Source organism: Epinephelus fuscoguttatus, linkage group LG5 (assembly GCF_011397635.1).
Source record: "Epinephelus fuscoguttatus linkage group LG5, E.fuscoguttatus.final_Chr_v1".
NCBI lineage: Eukaryota > Metazoa > Chordata > Actinopteri > Perciformes > Serranidae > Epinephelus > Epinephelus fuscoguttatus.
In genome coordinates this window covers 34,666,914-34,681,210 of record NC_064756.1, presented here as the reverse complement: position 1 = coordinate 34,681,210, position 14,297 = coordinate 34,666,914, and the positions used below count along the sequence as shown (strand labels likewise).

Below are 14,297 nucleotides of genomic sequence, written 5' to 3'. Positions count from 1 at the left end.
GAAACAACATGGCTACCTGAAAACTACATTACATTATAGCAGCACTTCATATAAATCTAAATTAATGTATAATTTTGTAGTTGTATTACAGTTGAGTGTATTACAGCTGCATCTAAATGTGATTTTAAAAAGGAAGATAACCAGAGGACTCTCTATGGGCTTACAGCATCAAAATTTCATGTTAGAGAGTTGTAATTACTTTATATTGTATTCAGTTCTGTTATATTCTATCTGCATCCTTAAAGGAATACCTCACCTGCAAAATGATAATTTCTGTATTAATCACTCACTGCGTTACCCTGAAATTATAAAGAAAATTTTGCTTTTCTTGCATGCCTTCATAGTGAGCACAGAATCCTTAAAATGCGAACAATCTTCATGAACTGAAGTAGGTAACAGGACAGGACCACGATTAACAAGAGCAAAACTGTATCAAAACATCTATTTAAAAACTCTCACACAACTTGTGCAGTATAATAGAAGTCTCATTTATCCAGTGGTATGCTCAGTACTTCCCAAACTTAAGCATTTTTGCTAAAATGACACTCCTGTCTAAGAGTAGCACACCCTGAGTGTGCGCTTGCATATGATCTCCACCTGAGCCAAGTTCTAACACACGTAGGTGCCCAAGCATTTGACTGTGCTAAGGTGTCATAAATCTGAATGTTTTAGCTAAAATGCATGTGTTTGGGAAGTACTGCACATTCGACTGGATAAATGATACTTAGATTATACTGCACAAGTTGTGTGAGAATTTGTAAACAGAGGTTTTGATATAGTTTGCTGTTGTTAGACACGGACACCATTTACTTTAATTCATGAAGAATGTTTTCCTTTTTGGAAACTCCATTCACCGTGGAGGCATAATAGAAAAATGTTTTTTATTGATGAAGTAAGGGATAATGTATAATGAGCCGGTGAATACTGGGAAAATATCTCCCGACAGGGGAATACAACCCCAACGCGCAGCGGAGGGGTTTTATTCCCCTGAAGGGAGGCATAAAACCCGCGTAAAATGTCATTAAGCATGACTGCCGAGTGTGTATTCAAATCCATGTTCTTTTGTTTTTGGCAGAGAACGTCCGTATTCTTATTCTTCAGCGGCATCCCATTCCTCAAAATCCTTATAGCTACTCTCCAAATAAGTTAAAAGAAATGTTAAAATCAGCCACTTCACGCTTCAACACTGGGCTACATAGCAACTGTGTAATGACTGTTGCTACTTACTAGCAACAGTCATTACACAGTAATATCAGACCGCTGAATGCCACGACTGACCAATTAGAATACAGCATTTAATAGAGCCATGTAATAATTCAGGTTATTACACTGCTTATTACACGGTCATTACACAGTTGCTATGTAGCCCAGTGTTGCTAGGGATGCGGTCCTGCAACACTGCAGCTGTCAAACAACTTCAGAGGGAAAAAACAAACATAAGTGGCTGATTTTAACATTTCTTTTAACATTTCTTTTGGAGAGTAGCTACAAGGATTTTGAGGAATGGGATGCCGCTGAAGAATAAGAATACGGACTTTCTCTGCCAAACACAAAAGAACACGGATTTGAATACACACTTGGCAGTCATGCTTAATGACATTTTACGTGAGTTTTATGCCTCGGTTCAGTCCACTAAGCCTGGGTGAGTACAAAACTTTCACCAAAAGTTGTCGAATCCGGTCGGTTTTAATGCATGCCTCCGGTCGGTTTAAATGCATGCCTGTCGGGAGTTATTTTCCCAGTATTCACCGGCTCATTATACATTATCCCTTACGTAACACGCCGGGAGTAACAAATATACAAATACTCATTTTGAGAGTGAAGTATTCCTTTAATGCTGTGTTGACAAGGTGCCTTGTCCCCTACAGTAATCCCTCAGGTTACCTCTCTTTAACATAAAACGGCTCAGTAAAGAGGCAGAAACAATCTGACAAAGAAAAGATGGGGGAAAGCCAGTTAAGATATAAAACCAACTCATTAAACAAAGGAATAATCAAATAAATACATACTTTACTCTGCAGGAACCATGAGAGAGACAGTTCACAAAATTAGTATACTTAAAGTGGACCAATGCATTAAAATATACCATATGGAAGTATTTAAATTTCTACTTGAAAATTGCTTCGATTCATCTTTTGGTCAACTGCAGTACAACACACACATTCTTAGATCACTCAAAATGCAGAATTTCCTGGATTCTCTACAGAAATTATCCATGAAATATGGAGAGAAATAAAAAGTATGGCTAGAAAAAAAGTTCAAAATACCTACTTCTTGGGATGGTTCTTACCTGAGCAAGTTTCATCATCATATGAGCGAAGACATGCAGGAAGCCAACAACAGCGTCCCACAGCCTACTGTGGGCCAGGGACTGCTGGTTACCAGTACAGGGACCCTGACAAACACAGAAACATAGTGTGAAAAATGTAGATCATATTTCAGCACCTTCATCATGTTAGGAGATATATTTTAACATTGGTTATTGATACATTGGTACATTTGTTACATAACACGGGATCAGTGGGTACAGATATTTAAAATCAAGCTTTATTGTTTCATCTCATTGACCAAAGTGTCTTATTTTTGTTTGTCTGATGGTTTGTTAGATTGACTGGGAAATGCATATCCTAACATTAACATGTGTGTGGAGAAAGTAGGTTTTGTAGTCATATTCAGGAAGAAAAACTTGTATTTTTTGCCTATTTCTTGCCTGATCTCAAAAGGCCAATTGTGGGGAAAGCCTGCCAACAGGGAGGGTGTGACATGCATAGTGTTCAGGCTAATCTATGTGTTAATCATACAGGAACGTTCTTACCTGGATGTACTCAGTCAAGCTGTTGAAGACCTGCTTGGCCACAGTCATTGCTTTGGAGAAATTCCTCTTACCGGGCTCATCAATAATGTCTTTTCCTGAGTAGTACCAGTAAAAGTCACTGATTGATTCCTGTATACAGGAGGGGGAGAGAGGAAAAGTTAATGTTACTTCTGAATTCTATCTTATTATTTTATCTAATTGGCCCAAATGAAGACAAACATATTCAAACTTAATATTTTTATTATATGAAGTTATAAAACAAAGTGGATTTTCACAAAAGTAGGCTACAGTCAATGGGCCTAAGATCAGAAAACAGCTATCAGTATATCAGAATGACCTGTAGTCGAAGCAGGTAGTCCACAGTGCAGATGATGATATTGATGGTAGTGGTGCTGCCTGTCTGAGTTCTCAAGTAGTTCTGAAAGTCTGAAAACAAAAACAAGATGCACTTTAAATGGAGCATCAAACAACTGAAATACTATAATCTACAGCACTCAAATATTACCATGTATCCTCGTAGAACAGTTTGTGTAAAAAAAACAAAACAAAACATGACGACAACGTACCTTTAAATAACCCAAGTTCACTTGATTTCACACAGAACACTGACACCGATCTCCCGGGAGAAAAGTACTTTGTTTGTTTGTTTAATAACACCCCAACCCGACTCCTTACACAGACTTTTGCTCTTTATACTATTTTACTTCCATCAGCACATTGGTCACAAGATCGCAGCCTTTCCAATTACATGAGTTATCTACAAATTACTGGCTCATGATTATGTGGGTTTTATATGAATCCTGGTGCATTACTTTTCATAGGTATATGTACAAACAGTGCATGAGAACAGCCTGAATATTATTTTGAGTGAGCACCATCCTTGCTGGAAGGTCACTTTAAACTGACCCAGTGTTTGGCAAAGACACTCACCGTTATTGTGTCCCTCACAAAGAAGCTGGAGGAAGCGGAAGAGGTCACATGTAAATTCATCATCTGCCATCACTTTCTCATCTGAGAAGAGGAAATGCGAATTAATCTGTGAAAAAAGTAGGTTTCTGCAGTCCCAGTACAGAGTACATTTGAACTCTGTAACTGTGCTGTGTTATTCTGTTAGAATACACAGTGGTAAACAGAAATGAGCACAACGAAGAAATAGCCTACCAGTGTATTTTATTATTTTTTCAACTTAACTCTTTATTTCACCACTATTTCACATTTTTATTTCATCTTGCATCACTGTGTTCACACATGATGAGCACAGTGATCTGAGGAAAAAAAACATTGTACTGAACCATTATACCCACAAAATCTAATGCAAATTATGATTTACTATTCCTATGCATTTTTCATTGATTTTTATATAGGTATATTCAGTTATTACTAAAAGGAACAAGAAGGTTCTAGCTCTAAAACAATACACTGGTAAGTGTCTCCATCTTAACAAGTCATTTGTATTCATTTTGAAACCTAAAATTTAATTTTTGGACAACAAGCAAAAGAATTCTGCCTTTTAGGCAAAATCATTTCACCACTTCCAAATCAACTTAGAGTTCACAGTCATTGATGAAACCAGTGCAGTCATCTGTCCAGGTTTGGAAACATTATTTGTCCACCTGCCACTGTTAATAGATTACCACTGTATTTTTGGCAGGTAGTTCAGCAAATCCAGCAGCCACATAACCACTATTTCACTGGCAGCTGGTGCTAATTTCCAATGCTGCATCTGCCATTTATAAATATAAAAAAATATTTTAACTTGTAATAAAGGCTAAATCTATCTAAACCCAAATGACTTGTTAAAACAGATTAAACAGTAGTCAGATTAGATTTGTAAATTAAACATCAACCTTGTAAAGAATCTGGTGAAATAATTTAATTTGACATTACACGTCTGTTGATACACACTTAGCACTGCAAAAGGCTCTACTGAGTGGCAGATTTAGTTGTGAAATATCAGTGAGCAAAAAATCTTATCTAAAACAGTAAATTAAACATTGAGGGACATAGGCCTCTTTCATCGAGGACATTTTGACTTGACACAGTTGGAAAAGCACACATGTAAAAAATGAATTGAATGATGGCTGAATTCCATTTTGCTGCTTAGCTTTCAGGTCTCTGTATCGTGCATGCTGGCTCACTGTCACTCTCACTGAATAGAACAGAGCCATCATTAATGTTATTAGTAACACCTGTGCTTTACCTACTGTGACAGGTCAAAACGTCTGCTATGAAAAAGGGTTATTAATTACTGTATTTGTATTGTATGCATGTTTGTATGTTTGGCTGTACACACGTGCATTGCAGAAACAGTGAAATTGTAAGTACCAACACTTCATACCACTCCCCTGCTGTCAGTAGAGTATGTTAGTGAAAACCACAAAGACCTACAGGACCTACGGCTTCCACACTGCACCCTCCCCAAAACTTTACCTCTGTCTAGCATTCCAGATACTTTTTACAGAAAACATCTAGTCAACAAAACTCAAATGGACAGCAGGTCAAACACTGGTCACATCACATTGACATGGACATAAAACGCACAGATAAATGACGATAGGAAACCAGGGATGAACAAATACAACTGAGGAAACACCCATACATGTTTACAGGGAACACAGGGATAACTTCAATGCACACCGTCATGCAGGACAGATCTACTGAACTCTGTTAACTCCACTGAGCTTTGTATTGACATCTGGGGGTATCAAACACTGAATACACACTCACATGGGAATTTTGGAGTCAGCTTGTCTATCACTTTTGTTGTCAGTGTGGAAGTACAAAAATGACAACTAATCTTCCTACAGGAAATATGTATTTCTTTTGATGTGAGGGTTATTTACTACAAATGTACAATATGTAATTTTCAGCTGTAAGGGGTCTCTCAATCGAAACAGTAACAAAAGATGGAGCAATGCCGTCACTGCAGTCAGATTCTCCCAATTAGGATTCCTTCAGTGTTCATTGTTGAGGAAGTTTTTACTGGTTCACTGATTTATCCCCAGAGGTCTGAATAAAGGTGTTTCATGTTAAAATCAGTGTTTCTCTGATGTTGTTCAGCACCGCAGGGGCTGGAGCTAAATTGCTGCTAACGTTTGTTCAGCTTGTTTCTCTGATAACTTTACGTCTGATGACAGTTAAAACATACAGTTAAAAATGACCAAACGCTAAAAAGTGTATTGAAAAAAACGTGGCTTAAACCTGGATAAAAAAAATCAATTTATGACAGCTTCTGGCAGACGACCACAACCCTAACAATGTGCAAAGGGTATACAATGCTACTTACAGGCAACAGTGACCACATGACATAGACCATGATTGAAATTACAGATTTCTGTGGGTCTGAACATTGTTAGAAACAATTGGGATAATGTAAGTACACAGCTCAACAAAATATATAACACTGGTTTAGTTAAGACATTTCAATACGGAAAAGTTCTTTTTTTTTTTTTTTTTTTTTTTACGTGTTTTTGACTTTTGACTAAATTTACAGCTCCCCATTAGCAAGCCATCAGAAACTGTCAACTTGAAAAACCGTCTTTGTCAAATATTCACAAGCATGCTCAGATTCAATCATGACAAAACATAAATGAAAACCAAACGTGGCGGTGCTGGCGGGTTGACAACAGTCACATAAAACAGAGTGGATCGACATGAGATTACATCAGTAACATTCTCACTATTCCGGAGATCAGCGATTCGATCCCTGGCCCCTCCAGTCTGCATGTCAAAGTGCCTATGGGCAAGATTCTGAACCCCAAATTGCTCCAGAAGGCTGTGCAATCAATGTGCCAATGTGCATGTGAATGATTTGATCAGATTAGATTCTGATGAGCAGACAGCCATCTTGCATGGCTGTCTCTGGCATCAGTGTATGAATGAGTTACATGTGAATGGGACATGAAGTGTAAAGCGCTTTTAGTGGTTGGAAGACTGGAAAAGCGCTGCATAAATGCTATCAAATGCATTTATCATCTGCTACGCTGCTAGCACAGTTTGAATGTTTAAAAAGGAGGTGTGCTTGGACGTAAATGGTGACACAAACGTGCCATGGGAATTTAAAAAAAAGGCGGATTTTTAAGATCAATGTATGTATGTCTTCTATTATGTACACTAAGCAATAGGCAGAGTATTGTGTACAAATAATATATTTAAAAGGAATTATACACGATGAGAAAATAGCTAGAAAGCTCTGTTCCATGAGTCATTTCAGCCTGTGTTTTTCTCTCTTATCGACTGTTATCTTGATTTTTTTTTTTAATCCAGTTATTTTTACCTTTATAATCCACCTTGTCACACATGAAACTATGCTCTGCAGGATTGTTGCACTTTTTACTTCAGTGTACCCTGTCGTACTGAAAAGATTGTACTGTTGAGTTTTCCAAACAACAGCAAGGCCACATTAAATGACACTGCTGTGGTAAAGCAGGATTAAATTAAAGCGGTCAGAGATTAGGGACATTTTGGGGAATGTGAGGATTTAAATGCAGCTGTGCGGGTCAACCCTGGACATGTAGCCACGCAGGCAGTGAACCAACTACATTTGAATGATGCGAATAAGAGCAACGCAGGGCTTAGACAGTCCCTACTGCTGATGCAATTCATTTCAGAGTTTCTAGGACACGGGGTCATTGTGGGTCTCTATGATCTACTTAAGAAAACTGAGTGGGAGAGAAAAAACAAGGTTACTGCCTTTCCTTGCTCCCAATGATCAGTCACAAGACAGAGTGTCAGAGTTACAGTAGATCTGTGATAAGACACTCAAGGACGAAAATCAAACCTTACAATCACTTTTAAAGAAAAAGGCCAGATAAAAGATAGACAGATACATTAGCAAGTGTATCATTCCAATAAGTGACTGTTAAGTTTGATTTCACTGGGTCCTTGAGTGTGAAATGAAATGCATATCAAGGTCACAGCAAGAAAAAGACTAGTCAGGTGATTGAGTGCTAGGACAGAGAGAGAGACAGAGAGGACAGAAAGGAGAGAAAGGAAGAAAAGTAAATATAGAGAGATCATTTACCACGTTCTAGCTTCATATCTGAGAACCGTGAGAGCAGCAAATTGACGGGTGGACAAGAGCAAAGACAAGAGCATGAGGGGTGAAGGGTTCAAACGGGTAAAGCAAACCAAAGTTGGGAGAGAGAAAGACAAAGAGAGACGCAGTGAGTCCAGAAATCTCATGGCTGTCAGTGGATGATAAACAGTTTCATACCTCAACAGTCAAAATGTTGTGACATATACAGGAGTGTCGCAGCTCAAACATTTTAAACACACCTCTGTGAAAACAAACCTGCAACCAGGCATCCACAACAGGCACACCCAGACACACAAGAATAGACTACACACTGGAACTAGACACATGTCAGATTATATCACAAACCAATGCACGATGAAGTAGGAGAACAAAGATATGGCAGTGAGTGAGTGTGTGTGTGTGTGTGTGTGTGTGTGTGTGTGTTAAGATAATGAGTGACCGTAAGAATCCGTAGACCCTACTCACTGGTGCCTTCCTCTGAAACCATCCCAAGTCCTTCAGCCTTGTTCTGTCTCTCAAAAGCATTCAAGTCCAAAACGCTGTAAACATCAAACAGTCAGTTTAACAAAATACAATTGTACAGACTTCCAACCAGACCCTCTCTAAACACTGTTCAGAGTAAAAGTGTTTTATAAACCTCAACACTAAAAAACAAGAGAAGTAAACAGCAAGTGTTCATTACAGACCTGCAGGTCTGCATGAGAGTCTGAACGCTTAGGAAGAATCCCACATCCTTTTTATCCTTCAGATAGTCAAGCATTCTCTGCACACATACAGGAAGACAAACAACATTTTCTTGAAAATAGAAGTGACAGTAAGTAGTGTTGTCTTTAGGCTGAACAATGGGACATTTGGTTGAGTTCTTTATTACAGCTAGCTTCGAATTAAAATATCATTTCTTATGTTAAATGCATGTAAAACTTTTGTAGGGTCTATTTACCTGCTGCACATCACTGTTGCCTCCATTGAGGATGGAGATTCCCAGTTTGAGTGTGGAAGAAACCATGGCTCCAGGTTCACCTGAAATAAGACCAGAAATTAATGGAGTGCCGATGTGGAACGACACTCAGGTCTTTTACTTAAGTAAAAAAAAAACAACAACAATAAAACAGTTTACGTATACTCTTACAAGTAAAGTCCTTCAATCTAAATTTAACTTGAGTAGAAGTACAAAAGTAATAGCAGCAATATTTACATGAACAAATATAAGCATTATGCAGAGAGGCCCATTTCAAAAATGATATAAATTGATTATTGATGCATTAGTGTGTACAAATCCCTTTGTGGTTGAAGCTGATAATGGTGGGGCTAATTTTAATTACTTTAGTGTATGTCATTTTTTAATTTATTAATCATATTTTGTATTAAAAATGCAAATCTGAAGGTAACCAGTAACCAAAACTGTGCGTCTGTGTTGGGATTTTACAACATCACAGCATCTATTTACCCCAAAAGCCTGGGAGAATTATCGCTTCACTGCTTTTTAGCACTTTCATAATTACACTCCTCAAGGCAAGGTACAATATCAATATTTGTTGTTTAGTATTTCAAACACCACTGATCTGATTAGGACTAAACCTGGAAAAGCAATGCCTCTCATGTCTCTCTCCTAGCATTCAACTTGCAGAGCTGAGGACAACTATAATACCTCTGCATCTCAAAAAACGATGCATTTGTTACAGACATCATTTATGCAGCTAAGATTAGGATAGCCTGAAGTGATGTCCACACAAGCGACAAAACCATGTGCATGAGTGTCTATGTGTTGGTACAGCAGCTACCTTTACAGGCACTGATCATCTGCAGCACCATCTCTGCAGCCCCACGGTTGTGCAGACGGGACTGCTGGTACAGAAGCCTCTGTTTCTCCATCTCCTTTTCCTGTGGAACAGAGGAGGAGGGGAAGAGCTGTAACCCTGCCAACAGGGACTGCACTGCCCCCCGCACTCATTCGCACACAGGCACACATCTTCATAACTCTGTCCTAATTATGACCATCCACTGACTGCACACACAGACATTTCTAATGGCGCTAAAGCTAATGACGACATACAAGAAATCTCAGTTTAAACTTTAATTACCAACAATATGAATCTAATTTTTGTTCACTGCAGACTAGAAACAACAAGAAGCAGCTCACTAGAATTACATGATGATTTTGGCAGTAGTTAAATATATAAAGTTATATTTGACAAATAACTTCTGTATCTAATCAGGCCTGTCCTCGTAAGGTCACCAGATTTGGCACTTTTGGTATCTCCAGAGCCAAGATGGCATATAATCTTATTTTCATAAATGTTGAACTATTACTTCATATTCCTTTCAGGATCCTAAATTATCCTATTTAAAACACACACACACACACACACACACACACACACACACACACACACACACACACACACACACTCTGTCTTGGCAATGGAAAGATGTTGGCTCAAGAGCTGGCAGCAGCACTGGCCCTTTATTCATAGAAATCTAAAACACTAAAACTCATCAACAGCCATGATCAAGATACGGGAACACACACACATTCTCTTCCATTGAAACACAATGTGTATTAGTGATGGAGACAGTTATTCCAGCTCTTCACATCTGTCAGAGGCAGCAAACATTCAGTGTCAGCGAGTATTTCTTCCCAGAGCATACCACACATTTCACACATTCGTAGGAGGAAGCAACAGTAGTCGTCTGAGTAACAAAGCATGCACATCCTGCTATCCAATAGTACAACTCAGTGTTGTCCTATCTTAAAGCCCTGGAGCTATGCTACCTGCAGCAGAATCACATGGCTCCTGCCTGTCTTTAACTTTAACCACAGGACACTACCTGTAAGTCTGTAAACTTGAGCTGAAATTAAGGCATTGTGTATCATTTCCTTATTCAGCAATGGACTATTGTAAAGTCAAAACAAGGGACTAGAAAAATTACAATTTTAGATTTACTTCCATGAACACAGTTTAGGAGTGGGACTTTTTTGGTGCCTAAAAATTTTTGCTGCTGACCCCCATCCACAGCAGTATATGGCTTAGCTTCTGTTTTGTCACTCCTGCTGCTTCTCCAAACTGGACTCTTTAATGATGCTACATAATACAGCACTCTATTTCTGCTGCTATACCAATATACTATACAGATATACAGTATAGCTGTATGAAAAACCATCCTCTTGATAAAAGAGGTTAGATTGAATTCACCCACTGCACACCACCATGCAAGAAGCCCCACCCAGAGCACTGCACCCAGAACTGAAGATACCCCTCCCTCCGCCCCCCTCCCTCGTAAGCCTGATTGTGTTTTGTGGGACATCTTTTCTCTACTTACAGAGGTTCTGCTCATCTTTCGAGCAAATTATGTGTCTTTGTGATGACTGAAAAGAGACTGTATGTAATTAAGGGCGTGGGTGTGTCTGGATGTGTGTCAGCATATGCCTGCTTGAGTGTGTGAGAGTGTGTGAGATTGGGACAGTGTATGTACGGCTGACTGTGCAGGCTTTTACTGTAGTCCTTGCTGAGCACAGAGAGGGAGGCTTGTTCAGAAGTAAAGACAAACAAAAATCAGTTACTTGTCAGTTGTTAGATTTCAAACTAGAGTTATCAGGTGAGCCCAATTAGCAGGTGAGTACAGGATGGTGTGAGTCGGGAAAAGGTGGTTCAAGCCTGGGGGAGACTGACCACAGACACACAAGATCAGCACAAAAGATCTGGTTCTACAGTTAGGAAACCTGCTGCATGGCTTGGTTTGGTAACTGTTATCAGAGTTTCCAAAAATAGCTGCTTGATCAAGTCCTGGATGACAATATTACATTTCTGAGCACATATCGTGTACCAAAAAGGAACAATGATAATGCTCAGTTGATGAAAATGACCCTAAATGAAAATCAGCATTAAACTCATTGAAGGGGTTCTTAAGGTACATTAAAGGATTCTCAGTGCAAACAGGTGTAATGCTGCCCTCCAGGAAAAGCCATCGATATCAATACCTACAAAATCGCAATGTCCAACCCTGGTCAAAACAAATCATTGGGCTATTTATTCCAGTTACCAGTCATACTGATTTTGGGTTGGTTTTTAAGGTGCTGCTGAGCACATTTGTCCATATTAACTGTGCAGCTGCACAAATGTTTTGTGCCAGCAAAGTGTTAATGGCACTGCTAAAAAATGCCTATTTTATATATTACTAGATCTGTTTACTAGGTGTGAGGGACTACATCATAATCTGTATCTGTTCAACCCAGTATATCATCTATATCTGTATGTGCACTTGGAATGACTGGAGCATAAACCAGAAGTGGGTGGGACCTAACCAGAAGTTGTTATTTTAAACCTAAAATTGATATTGATTGATCAGAAGTTACTGTATTTATTATCTATTAGAAAACCATTCACAGAACAATCTCAGGACTGAGCCTGAGAGTAAGAGATTAAGCACAGCTACCCAAATGAGGATTTTCCTTCATCCCGAATGCGGACGTTGACATTTTTTACTTGGATGATACTTGTATGGTTACTTGTTTCATCTGAGTATTCAGCTAAACCCTATGGTTTGGAACAGATGTGATTTTTACCACAAAAAAAAAAAAAATCGCGAAATTGATATTTCATATTTTCAAAAGACCTAGAAAAAAATCTTTTTATTTCTATTTTAGATTTAAGCTCAGTATTACACAATGTTTTTAATTTTATTTATTAATTTAACTGCCACTAAATGTATTTAAATAAGTATTATGTAGATTTGCTAAACCATACTGGGATGTGGTAATTTGCAGGAGACTTAGTCAGTCAGTCCCTAAAAATTCAGAAGACTCAGTGGTTTGCTTTGACCTGGGTTTCATTTTGTTGTCTTTAGCTGCACCGTCTCTCTGCACTCAAGTCATGCAACTTCGGAAATGAAACAAATTGTGTCTGCAACATTGATCCGACTGGTGGGCAGAGTCCAGCAAAGGCATGCACAGGTCAGTCCACCATAGCAGGAAGTTGACAAGTGGTGTGAGTGAATGAGAGAAGAGACAGGAAGAGAAAAGAGAAACTTTGTGGTGGTGGTGGGGGGGTGTGCCGAGTGTGATGTCGTGGTGTGGTCACTCTGCCCGGGGAGTTGCCTCTCTGCTGACTCCCCTGTCTCCCTTCCCCTGGTCCCCCCATACCATCTCTGTCTGTCGCACCTCAAAGGATGGCTCCTCCCCCTCCTGTTCTCCCCCTTCGTCCTCCTCACCAATGTGACAGCTCTGGAGGGGGATAATGACAGCAAGGCAGGGACTGAGTGCAAGATCACATATTTAGGAATCTTACTTCAGATAGCACAATGTTTTGTGAAATACATAACAAATGAGCATGTTGTAAGATTTTCATTTTTCTCCCAAAAGGTGGACGTGAAAATATTCAACAATAAACTGTATTCTGATCGTGAATTGCCTCATTTTCTTGTCTCATTTTCATGTCTTGTAAAAGCTTAAATATTTATATGACTTAAAGGTTCAGCCAAGCAAACAAATATACAGTAACGTTGGGTTTTTAGTTCAATCAACCCAAACAGTTCATGTTGAAGGTGGATGTACTGGATATAATCAGCCACAACCCCATACTTTGTGCTTTGCAATTTCAATGTCTATTTCCAGTCTTTTAAAAATTAATATTCTATAATTTATCATGCACAAAAAAACACAATTTACATCTCAAAACATCGCGCTCAGGGCCCAAAGTTTAAGACACTACTCAATGATCATCTTACCTTTGCCATAATATCAGCATAAGACATATAGAGATGGTCAACGTCAAGCTTACTGTAACGAGAAAACACATCCCAGGAGTCAACAAATCTCACTGTGGAACAGGTCACAACGGTGAGTTACAGAGGAGGCTAGATGCTCTTACGTCTTTTCTGTGAGAGCTGTGCGGCTGAAATGAAGAATTAGCTGATGAAGGGGGTCAGGCTTTGTCTCTGTCTCCTCTTCCTCTTCCTCCTCTTCCTCCATGGCTTTCTAATTATTGGAGATAACACAAAAGAGAATGAGAACATGCTTATGGAAAATATGCCATTAATGCCAATTACACGTCTAACAATTAAGAGGAAGATTACTTACTGATAAGTCATCAATCATTTTGTCCTCAAATGAGTAACCCTCAGTCTCTAACCAGTTGCGTTTGTAGGCGTCCAAGAACATGTTGGTTGCCCTGTGCCTGTAAGAGGAGAGATTGCTGAGACTTAATTCAGGAGGGTTGTAGTGGCTCATGTGAAGCCTTCTGATTCATTTATATACTTATTTTATTGAGTATGAAGGGAATCATTACGCGGGGATGTTGTACAGGGGTGTCATTCTGAAACAGGCCACCACAGCCCTGCGACGCTGTTTGGACAGCAGCTTGTGCCAAACCATTTTCTTTGACTTGAAGGGATGCTCCGTCTAAAGCAAGAAAACATATCTACTGAACAAATCTTTCCTAAAAATAT

At 39.0% G+C, this 14,297-nt stretch overlaps 1 protein-coding gene across 4 annotated transcripts in view; it reads right to left on the bottom strand.

Annotated features, from left to right (window-relative positions):
• The window catches only part of ryr1b (ryanodine receptor 1b (skeletal)), a 95,111-nt gene that overhangs the window by 16,114 nt on the left and 64,700 nt on the right, over nt 1-14,297 (bottom strand). For 2 of the 4 annotated variants that reach the window (XM_049576561.1, XM_049576562.1), the window contains 14 exons: nt 14,138-14,250; nt 13,930-14,026; nt 13,721-13,827; nt 13,578-13,629; nt 12,994-13,074; nt 9,635-9,734; nt 8,794-8,873; nt 8,540-8,616; nt 8,319-8,392; nt 7,839-7,856; nt 3,746-3,826; nt 3,153-3,241; nt 2,816-2,944; nt 2,291-2,395 (listed from right to left, as the gene is read on the bottom strand). In XM_049576561.1, the coding sequence (XP_049432518.1) occupies nt 2,291-2,395; nt 2,816-2,944; nt 3,153-3,241; nt 3,746-3,826; nt 7,839-7,856; nt 8,319-8,392; nt 8,540-8,616; nt 8,794-8,873; nt 9,635-9,734; nt 12,994-13,074; nt 13,578-13,629; nt 13,721-13,827; nt 13,930-14,026; nt 14,138-14,250 (1,203 nt within the window). The remainder of the gene's footprint in view (nt 1-2,290; nt 2,396-2,815; nt 2,945-3,152; nt 3,242-3,745; nt 3,827-7,838; nt 7,857-8,318; nt 8,393-8,539; nt 8,617-8,793; nt 8,874-9,634; nt 9,735-12,993; nt 13,075-13,577; nt 13,630-13,720; nt 13,828-13,929; nt 14,027-14,137; nt 14,251-14,297) is intronic. The other 2 variants (XM_049576563.1, XM_049576564.1) reach the window with 1 other exon arrangement.